This window comes from Odontesthes bonariensis, chromosome 12 (assembly GCF_027942865.1).
Source record: "Odontesthes bonariensis isolate fOdoBon6 chromosome 12, fOdoBon6.hap1, whole genome shotgun sequence".
Taxonomy (NCBI): domain Eukaryota; kingdom Metazoa; phylum Chordata; class Actinopteri; order Atheriniformes; family Atherinopsidae; genus Odontesthes; species Odontesthes bonariensis.
In genome coordinates this window covers 13,359,987-13,371,109 of record NC_134517.1, presented here as the reverse complement: position 1 = coordinate 13,371,109, position 11,123 = coordinate 13,359,987, and the positions used below count along the sequence as shown (strand labels likewise).

General features: G+C 38.8%; 2 protein-coding genes across 4 annotated transcripts; one reads left to right on the top strand and one right to left on the bottom strand.

Annotated features, from left to right (window-relative positions):
• Window positions 1-236: 236 nt before the first annotated feature.
• Window positions 237-5,694, bottom strand: maip1 (matrix AAA peptidase interacting protein 1). Its single transcript, XM_075479139.1, has 5 exons — window positions 5,347-5,694; window positions 5,108-5,179; window positions 3,357-3,483; window positions 2,913-3,066; window positions 237-371 (listed from the first exon to the last, which is right to left on the bottom strand). Exons 1-5 carry the CDS (start codon window positions 5,653-5,655, stop codon window positions 293-295), a joined length of 741 nt encoding a protein of 246 aa, XP_075335254.1. The 5' UTR covers window positions 5,656-5,694; the 3' UTR covers window positions 237-292.
• Window positions 5,695-5,912: 218 nt separating this feature from the next.
• On the top strand, window positions 5,913-10,405 carry tyw5 (tRNA-yW synthesizing protein 5). 3 transcript variants are annotated; one of them, XM_075479136.1, is made up of 8 exons: window positions 5,913-6,072; window positions 7,584-7,738; window positions 7,893-7,962; window positions 8,065-8,109; window positions 9,186-9,323; window positions 9,564-9,651; window positions 9,793-9,909; window positions 10,048-10,405. In XM_075479136.1, the coding sequence occupies exons 1-8, from the start codon at window positions 5,992-5,994 to the stop codon at window positions 10,362-10,364; spliced, it is 1,011 nt and encodes a 336-aa protein (XP_075335251.1). In that variant the 5' UTR covers window positions 5,913-5,991; the 3' UTR covers window positions 10,365-10,405. The 3 variants fall into 3 exon arrangements, with proteins under 3 accessions (XP_075335251.1, XP_075335252.1, XP_075335253.1); XM_075479138.1 differs by having other exon boundaries at window positions 5,952-6,072; window positions 7,589-7,738; XM_075479137.1 differs by lacking the exon at window positions 8,065-8,109.
• Window positions 10,406-11,123: the final 718 nt, after the last annotated feature.

The window sequence follows — 11,123 nt, the reverse complement described above, 5'->3', positions numbered from 1 at the left end:
AACCTCTAAAAGTTCTAATCACTTGTTTCGATGCCATTAAAAATAGTGACGAGAAGAATCAGCAACACTGCTACAGTGTCACCACACTACTCCTGTAGTGATTGGTAGAGATCTTTGTCCAGCAGTCAATTTTCTGACCTTAGTGTCCCGTCTCCCCTTTTTTGGATGATCCGAAACGGTGTTTACTCAGTTCAATGAAAGCAAATAGTGAGAGGAATTTCATATATATATATATATATATATATATATATATATATATAAAAAAACAAGCTTTTGCTTTAACTCAAACACTTCAGTCCAAAAGCTTGGAATGCTCTATCCTTGTAATGATCCAGTCTGGAGGCACTCCTTTAGTAAACTCCCTTTGGAATCTGTTGTGAGAGAAAAAAACAAACAAACTAAAAAAGAGTGATTGCAGTAACTTTCACAAAGTTTCATGTCATTGCACCCAAGACAAGAAAACATCCATCTGTTTTCTGCCACTTACATGGTCAACGGTCTAAGTAGAGATTCCTGACCTCCCTCTCTCTCTCTCTCTCTAGCCACCTCCTCTAGCTCTTCCAGAGGAACACTCAGTGGGGTTACATGGCGCTGAAAGGATCGGATTATTGGCTAAATTACAATAAATTGCTCCTTATTTGAGCAAGGGTAATTATCCTTGGATATATGGCGGTGAATGAATCGAATCAGAGGCACAAAGCGTGTCATACTCCGATACAATAGGTGGCGCTGTACCCATTTCAACTATTGCTTATAGAGCCACTTCTGGTTGACCGCTTCACCACCACCAACAACAACAACAAACTCAGGTATTCGAAAAAATGGCGAACGAAGAGCAAGATGAAGCTACGTCCCTCCACATTTAGTTTGTGATGAGCTGCTTGTTGCACAAACGCGATGCACAGCGGCGCATTCTCCATCGTGTTGCTTGTTTCTTTCTGACGGCGGCAACAACAGTAATATCGTCTCTTCCGACTTCAGGTTCACGAGCCCAGGAAAAAATTTCGACCATGCGCAGAACGCAAAGTCTAATTCACCACGTGCTTCACCCGTCTACAGGCACGTTTATTTTGACTTTCAACCGAATTATCTCTGGGTTTTAATCCGATCGCGAGTAATCACAATTAATCCAATATCTTGTCCGACTAAGGTGTTTACATGAACTTAATAACTCAGTCTTACTGTAATTTAGCCATTAATCCCATCCTGTCAGTGCCATGTAACCCCACTGACTAAGGCCGAGAGGTTGAATCTTTCAGCCGAAGTTTGGGTGAGCTTTGAGCCTTCCTCTCAGTGGGACACCTCCCCTGGTAATCTTCCGAAAGGAATCCTTATCAGATACTCCGACAACTTCTTTTTTTATGCTGATGAGCAGCAATTCTAGTCTATACCCCTCTTGGAAGACAGAGCTTCTCACCCTGAACTTAAGGGTGAGGCCAGACACCATTCTGATGAAGCTTGTTTTGCTCCTTTGTATTTGCAGTCTCGTTCTTTCTACCACTACCCTAAGCTCATTATCACAGCTCTGTGAAGGAATGTAGATTAAATAACTAATTGATAATTCCTCCTTTCAGCAAAGCTCTTTCTTCACTATGGCAGACCGATACAGCATCTGTGCAACCCACCCTGTTCCAGCTGAGGACCATGGTCTCAGACTTGGAGGTGCAAATTCTAGTCCCAGCTGCTTTAGACTGTTAAAATTGGCTTTGTTCATATGAATATTAAATAATCTCTGTACTTTTCCACTATGCACACGATATATGACCTTAAATGATCCAAGCATAGTGAGACAAAACAATTAGCCTGGGAAAGCAGGTGCAAGATTCACACACACACATTGTTTGGCTTATCCAGAGAACAGGACGAAGCATGTTGAACCTACTCATGTCCAATCATACTCGGTCGAGTGCAAGTCCAACCTATGTGAAATAATGAGTCATATAAATACAAAATGTACCCGGAAATTGGGGATCGGTCTAATGGATTTCCTGCGAGAGGCCTGTCATGCCGAGTCCAGCGCTGATATACTTCACTTGTGACCACCAATAAATACTTTATTTAACTTGAGATTCCTCCGGCTTGTTCTTGAGCTTCCAATGAAAGAATTGAGCTAACAAGACTCATCTGCAAACAACCCCTGGAGGTCTCTGCTCGATGAAGCCAACCAGACAACATCATCTGCAAAAAGCAAAGATGCAGTCCACAGCAGACTAAACTGGAAACCCTCTGTCCCTTGGCTATGCCTAAAAATTTTGTCCATGCAGGTTGTGAACAAAATCTGTGACAAAAGCACAGCCTTGGGTGCGTTTAAGGCTCTCTGGATATTATTCTGACTTTCTATCAGCAAACCAAGCTCTCAGTGGAACTCAGTTCCAACTGTGGCTGAACGGGGGCTGAACTCAAGTAACTCAAGGCTCAAATACAGGATAGCATGAGGGACATGTTTGATTGCGCAAAATCCCCAAGCACCCTTCAATATCCTCTTAAAGGCTAAAAGGCTGATACAGTGTTCTGCAACACTGAACTAGCAAATCATATTACAAAAACCATACACTTCCTTCTAAGATTGAGATTCAACTGTTGACTTTAGTGACAAAAAAGTTAAAAAAAAAAAAAAAAATCAAATCAAACTACAGCAATCAACAGAAATTTGGAAAAGCACCAGCTGTGAGGTTAAATAAAAAACTATTTGAATAAATTGATCTTAAAAAGTAATGAAAAAATACAAATTTTCTAGTAAAACTGCCCCTCAGGTGATGACAATTTATGTAGATCAAAATTACAAAATCCACCTTAAGCATCCAGTCACAAATGTTCCCAGGAAGGCTGATGCACGTAATCCCCCTGTAGTTAGGACAAACCTTCTTGCACCAATCTCTCAAAAAGAGGGAGTGTGACGAGAAAATACTCACTCATATATTGCAGTGAGCAATCGTTTGGTTTCTGGTTCTCCCTCTCCTTCTCCAATAGCCACCTTGAACATACGAGTGCCCTCCATGCTGTCGTCAGAAAGCTGTGCACTTGTCAGATACCAGAACCGCATCAGAATACTCACAAACTTTCTCCCTAGAAAACAGGATACAGGCACTGATAAATACTGCACAAGTGATCACGCCCTCAGGCAAACGTCATAATGATATTCAAGACACACAGAAACAGATCAAAAGATTAATTGAGCCGCCTATCAGGTTTAAATCTAAATAGACTATTCTGTAGTTTTGTTATTGTTATAAAATTCCACATAAAGAAAAAAAAATATTTATTATTATTTATTGCTGCGTTTTAGACCTTTCATGAGAGTTGCTGTCAGTTAAACAGCAAAGTGACAATTACTCATTCCATCGTAAAAAGCTTACCGTTGTCATCATAGAAGATTCCCACATCCCCAGGTGTTGTGTACATTATCTCATCAGGATCAGCAGACAGGGCTCTCTTGTAGTTGAATGGCAACAAGGTACACTTTTCCTCCAGCTTTCCAATCAGCTGCAAGGAGCAGAAAACCGAAGGATTTAAGAACAGTTTATCTTTTAATACAAGACCATGTGTCTTTATCATGCTGTCTTTTATTCATTTGTAATAAAGTAACATAATTACTTAGTACATTGAATTCTTAGGATCATTAGTTTCAGTAGTTAGGTAGTAGTTTCTATGTTGTGAAACGTTGTTCTGTGGAGACTCCTGTAACGCTTGTCTCTGACTCGTTAGGCCCGTCACCCAGCACATCCGGTTCCTACCTGCGACCCACCCTTACAGCATTAACCTCTCAACAAACTGTTTCTCTATAACAGTTTTTATGCAATAAAGTAAAAAAAAAAAAAAGAAAGTCCAAAAGTATTTTGTATTCAAGTTGCAAAAGCTGAGATAAAAAGAGTCGGTGGGCCGACTGATGGCGTTGTGTTACAGCACTCACTCCCAGTGGTGAAATGTCCTGTTATTAAAAAACATTTTACTCATGGTAAATGGACAGTACCTATATAGTCCAGTTGGCTACTCAAAGCACTTTTACTGTACAAACTACATTCACACACACACGCTCATACAGCACATCTTAGTCTGCACACTGTTGCAGTGCTTTTTCTCTGTCACACACATTCACACAACGATGAATGCATTGAAGGCAACATTGGGTTAAGCGTCTTGCCCAAGAGACGATAGCTTTCTATTGTAAACTACTTTCTATTTTCACTCCACTACATTTCAGAAAAAATAAATAAATCAGTGTAGTTTTATTGGCACTATATTCATTTGACAGGTCAATCATTGATTTCCTTCTAAAAATGTTCTTTTTATTTCTTTTTTTTCTTTTATCTCCCTCTGCAAATAATCTCACAATGTCCCAGATATATCTGGTGTCCCTGTCTGGAAACTGCTTAACCGTTACATGCAACACTAGCACACTCATGTGCTGTGTAATGATGATGATGATAATAATAATAATAATAATAATAATAATAATAATAATAAGAAGAAGAAGAAGAAGAAGAAGAAGAAGAAGAAGAATAATTATATATTAGCGAGAGATCAAACCAGTACTTTTACTTTAATCTACTCTAATCTAAATTTTGCCAGTTATACTTCTTTACCCAAGCAAAAAGGACAGAAAATGAAAAATAAATTGATTTTTTTTTTTCATGTTAATCCCGGCGCTTTCTAATATAAGTAACGTATGTCGTGAATTAATCAATGTAACTTAAGACAGGAAAGGAAACAACTTCTTTGCCAGTAACCAATATTGAATTTCTATTGATGTCAAGGTCAATGCCCTGAATCATTTCCGAGCCTATAACGCCCTCATGAATTCCTTTTAAGATCATATTATCTATTTATTATGGATATCTAAAGAATAGACAATGGAGCCAGGACCCAGAGCTGAAGAACACAAATGTTCTAATCTCCATCCATCCATCCATCCATCTCTAATCTCTAATCTAAGAAAGTTAAAAAATACCAAAATTAATATATAAACAATGACTAAATTTACTGTGGTAGGAATAAAGTCTCTACTAACATGAGCTAGACTGCAGTACCGTAGCATTTAGATCAGCTTGAAATGTGCCAGCATTCGGTTTATATGACAGATTTGGACTTGCTGCGTTATTATACTTGCATCATTAGCGACGAGACCCTCCAAGGCTTGAAACTCACACTGTGACAGCAGTCTGGAGACATGAGAGAAGGCCTGAAAGAGTGAGTGCAGAGTAATTACTGACAGAACAGCTATAACGCGGTATTAATGGGTAGTAGGAGTTGTGACGTCCAAACAAATCAGTCTAAGAACTGTGAAAGTTGTGGTAGAGATGTGGTTAACGCCCACTTGTCTCCATCGGTTTCCAGATTTTCACAGACCTGCTTCGCTCCCTCTGTGAACTCGTCAATGCTGAACTCTTTATCAAAGTAGGTCCTGATTAGAAAGTAGTAGATCCGGGTGCGGAACCAGATGAAAGGATTCGGGATGCCGACCACCACCACCTTCTGCTTCTGTGTTTGGTCTCCCCGCTGTGAGCTGAAGGGACGCCCCGCTGCTACCACAGTCTCAGCTGAGGAACGCCGTAGCCGGGTTTTGCCGTCCAGCCTGATATTTCGACTTAAAAACAGACGAGTGGAGCTAAATAGCGACGGCAGCCTATAACAACCTCTTATCATGGGCAGCGCCATCTTTTATTATTTTTTTTCAAGCTTTGTGGTCCGTCCTCTTGTACCTTCCGGTTAGAAACAACCAGCATATCTATTCAAACATACTCAAAACACAGAGCTCGTGAAATATATATTTTTTTTTTAAACGCAGCTAAGTTTATATTTCAACCACGGCTGTGTTAAAAGGCTATATAAATAAAGTTGAATTGAGTTGAGTAAAATGGCGCTAGTCGTTTTTTTGTCGACTTTCAAGCGCATTATTGTTCCTATAGGGAAGATCAACAATGTGACACCAGATGGAGTTTTGAGGCTGTTTACAGTTGCCATTAAACAACCTGCTTGAATAAATCATGTTAAATGGAGCTCCAGGAAAAAATACCGGTGCCGATATTTACTGAAGTGGATAGGGATGTGTTTCTGCGAGACATTTATCCAGAGGTAAGATAAGCAGCTCACTACAGCGAATATTCCTTTTCCTCATGGCCACAGAATGTTGATGCATTTAGTCATCCACCAACCTGCTTCAGGCTTTCTGTTATTATTTCTACGTTATTATTTCTGTTAATTAGTAGCCTAGTAGAGTGTCAGTGTTACAAAAAAACTACAACTAATAATGAAAATATTTGAGGTTGTATTCCTTATCGTTTTGCCCCGTGTAAAGTGTCTTTTGTCGAGTGTATTTTCATGCTGCAGTAGCACAATAATTCCCCAGCTTGGGATATATAAAGTATCTATCTATCCTCAGTCATGTTGAAATCTAGAAACTGAAGGGTTTTTTGCCTCTTTTTGCCTTTTTTTAGTGTATTTTTAAGCTCTGTAATTTTTTTTATTTTTAATATTATTTTTTATTCAAACATGTCACATAGACATAACAATAACATACTCAAAAGTAAACAGTTTGTGTTTTTTTAACTTTACATATTCACACCTCCACATATAGAAAAAAAAATTGAAGGATCTTAAATGGACAGGATAAAAAAGGGATAAAAAAAAAAAACAAGGAGAAAATAAAAGGTAAGTCCATTCTAAACAATTACAAGGGGTTAGGACAGGTTAATATTTCTATGCATGTGTATAATTTATCTGCATGGGGATTATTTATATGTTTCAGACATTTTTGTAACGAGGATATATCATTTTTCAATGCAAGCCATGAAGGGGGGGATTTGGCATATCAACACTTGTGAATATAATATTTAGTGATGATGAGGTTATTTACCAAGAACTCTGTTTTTTTTTTTTATCTTTGAGGATTACGCCTACTTGGATATTTTGAAAAGACAAGAAATCCGTGTTTATGGAACTAGACGATAATAAGTCATGTAGAGATTTCCACAAATTTTGGACAGTCTCACATTCATAAAATAGGTGCTCTGTTGTTTCCAGATTTGTTTTGCAATTATAACAGTTTTCTACAACAAATTTAAATCTTCTTTTTAAAAATTCATTTGAGGGATAGATGTTGTTTATGTTTTTGAAATGAACTTCTTTACATTTTGGGGGAACTGGGAATTTTAAGTATTTTGTCCAAATAGTTGATTTTTCAGATTTGTTATACTCTCTAAGAATGAATGAGCTTCTTGCTATACCTGGATATAAGGTGTTTACTGAATACTGTCTTAAAAATGTATTGTTACATTTTTCACTTACTATGAAGTTCTGTAATTACCAAAAATGACAATGGTTGCCTTACTTTCAACCACATTTTAGGTCTGCTTCGTAATGCCTGTTGCTATGCTTCCGACCAACTCTGGGCCTCAGTTTGTGATGTTGTGACAATGCTCTTCCAGACTCAATAAAGTGATTGTCGCAAGAACATTTCTGTTGAATGATGCATTTAACTCGTCATAATATGAATCATAGGCATGTATATTTTCCATCAGGCAGGTCATACATAAAGTTTCACCTTAGAAGTTACCTGCATCTTATAAGGACTTTAATTTTTCCAGCGCAGACCGGCCCTGCTGAGAGGAGTGAATCTGGGTCCGTGCCTGGAGAGGTGGACGGTTGAATATCTTGGACAAAAAGGAGGCGACAGGAAGGTGAAGATCCATGTATCCACAGTACCACAGATGGATTTCCTTCACAAAAACTTTGTCTACAAGTGAGCTTGCACATGCATAAACACTTATCATCGTAAGGACCCTAACTAATAGAACGCATGACTTAGCATGTTAACCCTCTCAAGTAGATGACAAAACCTAACCCGAACCTTTTAACTGTACATTTCTCACCTACTGTACGTTTCACTTTCACAGGACTCTGCCATTTAATGAGTTTGTGAAAAGAGCGTCTGAAACAAAGCACAGTGACTTCTTCCTGTGTGAGGTAAGGTTAAAGTTTTAGAAAAACAGTTAAGATTAGATATGTGTTTTATTTAGGTTCTGTTCTTTAATGAAAAAAAATACTCCTGGGTGTGATTTTTTTTAGGATGAGAGCTATTATCTTCGATCACTGGGAGAGGATGTTCGGAAGGTATTAAGAGTTTTTCCCTTATCCTTACAGATTAAGTTTATTTTTTTTTGTAGATCTTTAAATTTGTAAAGCAAATATAGTTATAAATTGTACTGTGAATATGGGCTTAAAGTGCAGACTCTAACCTTTAAGGTTACTCAAATCCAAATTAAGGAAAGGTTTTTAAAGAGTTTTTGTAGATACCAGGGGGCTCAAATGTAAGTGGAAAGGATAATATAAGCTTATATGCTTATTAATATATATGTTTGCTTTTCAAAACAAGCAAGAGAAAAGCAGGTTTATAGGTCTGACTGTCTTGGTCATTGCAGAATATTCCATCTCTTTAAAGGCCTTAAACCTTAAAGAACTCCATGTTTGTTGTTATTGTCAATCTGTGCTGTCATATCAACACCGGTGAGTTTGGATACAACTGAGTACAGTATATCCTTACACACCACAGTCCAGCTCTTTAATAAACACAAGTGAGATATTTACATAATCTGTAACTTCACGATTAATGACTTCCAAGTCCTCTCCACACATTTTCTCATTATTCTAAAGGTTTATTTTAGTTTCGTCTCTCAAAAATCTGGCTTTTAAAGATGTTATTTGAGAAAATCTTAAATGATCTTTATTTTCCTTAGTCTTGATTTGAATGGTTTGTACCTTCTTGCTGAACTCATTAGTGTATTCTTTATTTCTCTGAATCTCCCAAACATCTTTTTTCCCCCCATTTGCCTGATACATGTGTTTAAGGCATAAGATGATCTCTTGCATCGAGAGCTGCTTTGAACACATGCTGTGGGTTCACAGGAGCAGCTTTCACAGGCAGTAGTCCCACTTGGATTAAACTCAGAACCAGGAATAATAGGAATGTCTCACAGCTGTCCATGAAAGTGCTTTTCGTGGAACTGTCTGCACTTTAAGCCCATATTCATTACAACACTAAATTGAAAATGTTTTGATAAACAACTAAAATTGACAAAAGTTGCATCAGTGTCCACATTTAAATGGACTTAGCTGTGTGTCCTGTCTGACCGCAGAGGGCTTTTGATTGATCATTTTGACGCGAGACAAGCGTTTCTTCTCCCCAACAGGAACCTGCTGATCTGAGCAAACAGTTCCCAGACTTGGCGGATGACTTTCACATCCCCCACTTCTTCGATCCGGACCAGTTCTTCTCCAGTGTCTTCCGCATCAGCTCATGTGGTCTGCAGCTGTGGACACACTATGATGTGAGTGCTGATACGTGTGGTTTAAGGCCAAGAGGCTACGAGACAGTTAACTGTAAAAATATCAACAGCAAGCATTTCCGGCTTTTTTGGAGGCCAGCAGTAAGTCGGTGCTTGCATGTACACAACCCTCCAGCTGCAATTGTAATTTTTGTTTATTTTATCTATTAAAAAGTGTTATTTACACTGTTGTTTTCATTAGAACATGTTCTTCTCTTCTGACTTTTGTGCTGATTCCTATAGGTGATGGACAATATGTTGGCTCAAGTGACAGGAAAGAAAAGAGTGGTTCTCTACAGCCCCCAAGATGCCTTACACCTCTACCTGTCTGGTACATTTATATAGAACAAAAAGCCATTTGCTCAGTTTGAACATTTTAAATATATGACCCACTTATATTAAGCTCCGATGTTAACGTCAGTAACTTGGTGTGTTATTAATGAGCTGTTTAATTGTTAACGTAACCCAACAGGTGATAAGTCAGAGGTCCTGGACATTGATGAGCCTGATCTGAAACGGTTTTCTGAGTTTGTGAAGGCAAGGAGATATGAATGTGTGCTGGAGCCTGGAGATCTGCTTTTTATACCTGGTAAGGAGACAAGTGTTTCAGTCAATTCCTGCCATGTAATCGACATTATGACTTCATACTTCTCTAGAAACACAATTTAAGTGCAAGTTTAATATTTTAAAATCCCTTTCATAACCCGATTCCCCCCGTTTTCCCCAGCTCTGTGGTTCCATAATACTCTCGCCCTGCAGTTTGGAGTGGGCGTTAATGTGTTCTGGCGCCATCTTCCTGCTGACAGTTATGACAGAAAGGACCCATATGGTAACAAAGACCCCGTGGCTGCTGCTCGGGCTCTTCAGGCTCTGGAGAGGGCCCTAGTCGCACTTGATGAACTTCCAGCAGAATACAAGGACTTCTACGGCCGGCGGATGATTCAGCGCATCCAGAAGCGGGCATACTGTGAGAGTCTGTCAGGAGACAAACAGGAAGCGTGTGACACTACATTACCCAGCATTCTATTCACCAATCCTGGATGAGTGTGAAGTGATCAATAAAACAATACATGAGTTTTACTTTACCTTCTACCTTCAGCTTCAATGTGAATGCAGAATGACGATATTCAAACATCCCTGAATACAGATAACAACCCTCTCCAAAAGGGAAGTCTGTCTGTTGGTACGGATTTATTTATTTTTTTTTAACTTGACCAGAGAAATAAACCAGAATTCACACCACAGAATCTAAATACCTTTAATTTTCACTGTTTAAAGAAAAAAAAACAGAAACATGACCAGACACTGATCAACCACATGGGGACCACCTACCTAATATTGAGTAGGTCCTTCTCATGCCACCAGAAGAGAATCAGGATGTAGAGTGGGTGGTCCTGGGAATTTAGTCATAGCGGTCATGTGGGCTCTTTGTAGATTGGGCTTGCTTCCAACAGATGACATCAGACCCCATCAGAGTGGTATACGGGCAGTTTGGTAGTTGGGAGAACACTTAAAAACTCTTTGTCATGTTCTTTGATCCTTTCAACAATGGGCTTGTTGGTGGTTTTAATATTTTGGCTGATTAGTTTCAATACTATATTACTACCAAGCCCAACCCCACTCACCATGTAGCAACTATTCAAACTGCTTCAGACTCCGTTTACGTCAGAATGCCAGTTGAAGTGGGGAGGATCCACACCACTTAGATAAATGCCCACTTAAACCTTGAATCACTTGTTTATTCTGAATTCATCAAAAAAACAACTGAAAGATGAGGCTCTTTCTGTTGTCATAAGAAACTGA

Coding starts and splice junctions, on each gene's coding strand:
- maip1 (XM_075479139.1), bottom strand. CDS start 5,655: ATGGCGCTGCCCATGATAAGAGGTTGTTATAGGCTGCCGTCGCTATTT. Junction 3,484..5,107: donor AGGGTCTCGTCGCTAATGAT/GCAAGTATAATA, acceptor TGCTCCTTGCAG/CTGATTGGAAAGCTGGAGGA. Junction 372..2,912: donor TTGCTCACTGCAATATATGA/GTGAGTATTTTC, acceptor CTCTCACAACAG/ATTCCAAAGGGAGTTTACTA.
- tyw5 (XM_075479136.1), top strand. CDS start 5,992: ATGGAGCTCCAGGAAAAAATACCGGTGCCGATATTTACTGAAGTGGAT. Junction 7,963..8,064: donor GTGACTTCTTCCTGTGTGAG/GTAAGGTTAAAG, acceptor GATTTTTTTTAG/GATGAGAGCTATTATCTTCG. Junction 9,910..10,047: donor AGATCTGCTTTTTATACCTG/GTAAGGAGACAA, acceptor CGTTTTCCCCAG/CTCTGTGGTTCCATAATACT.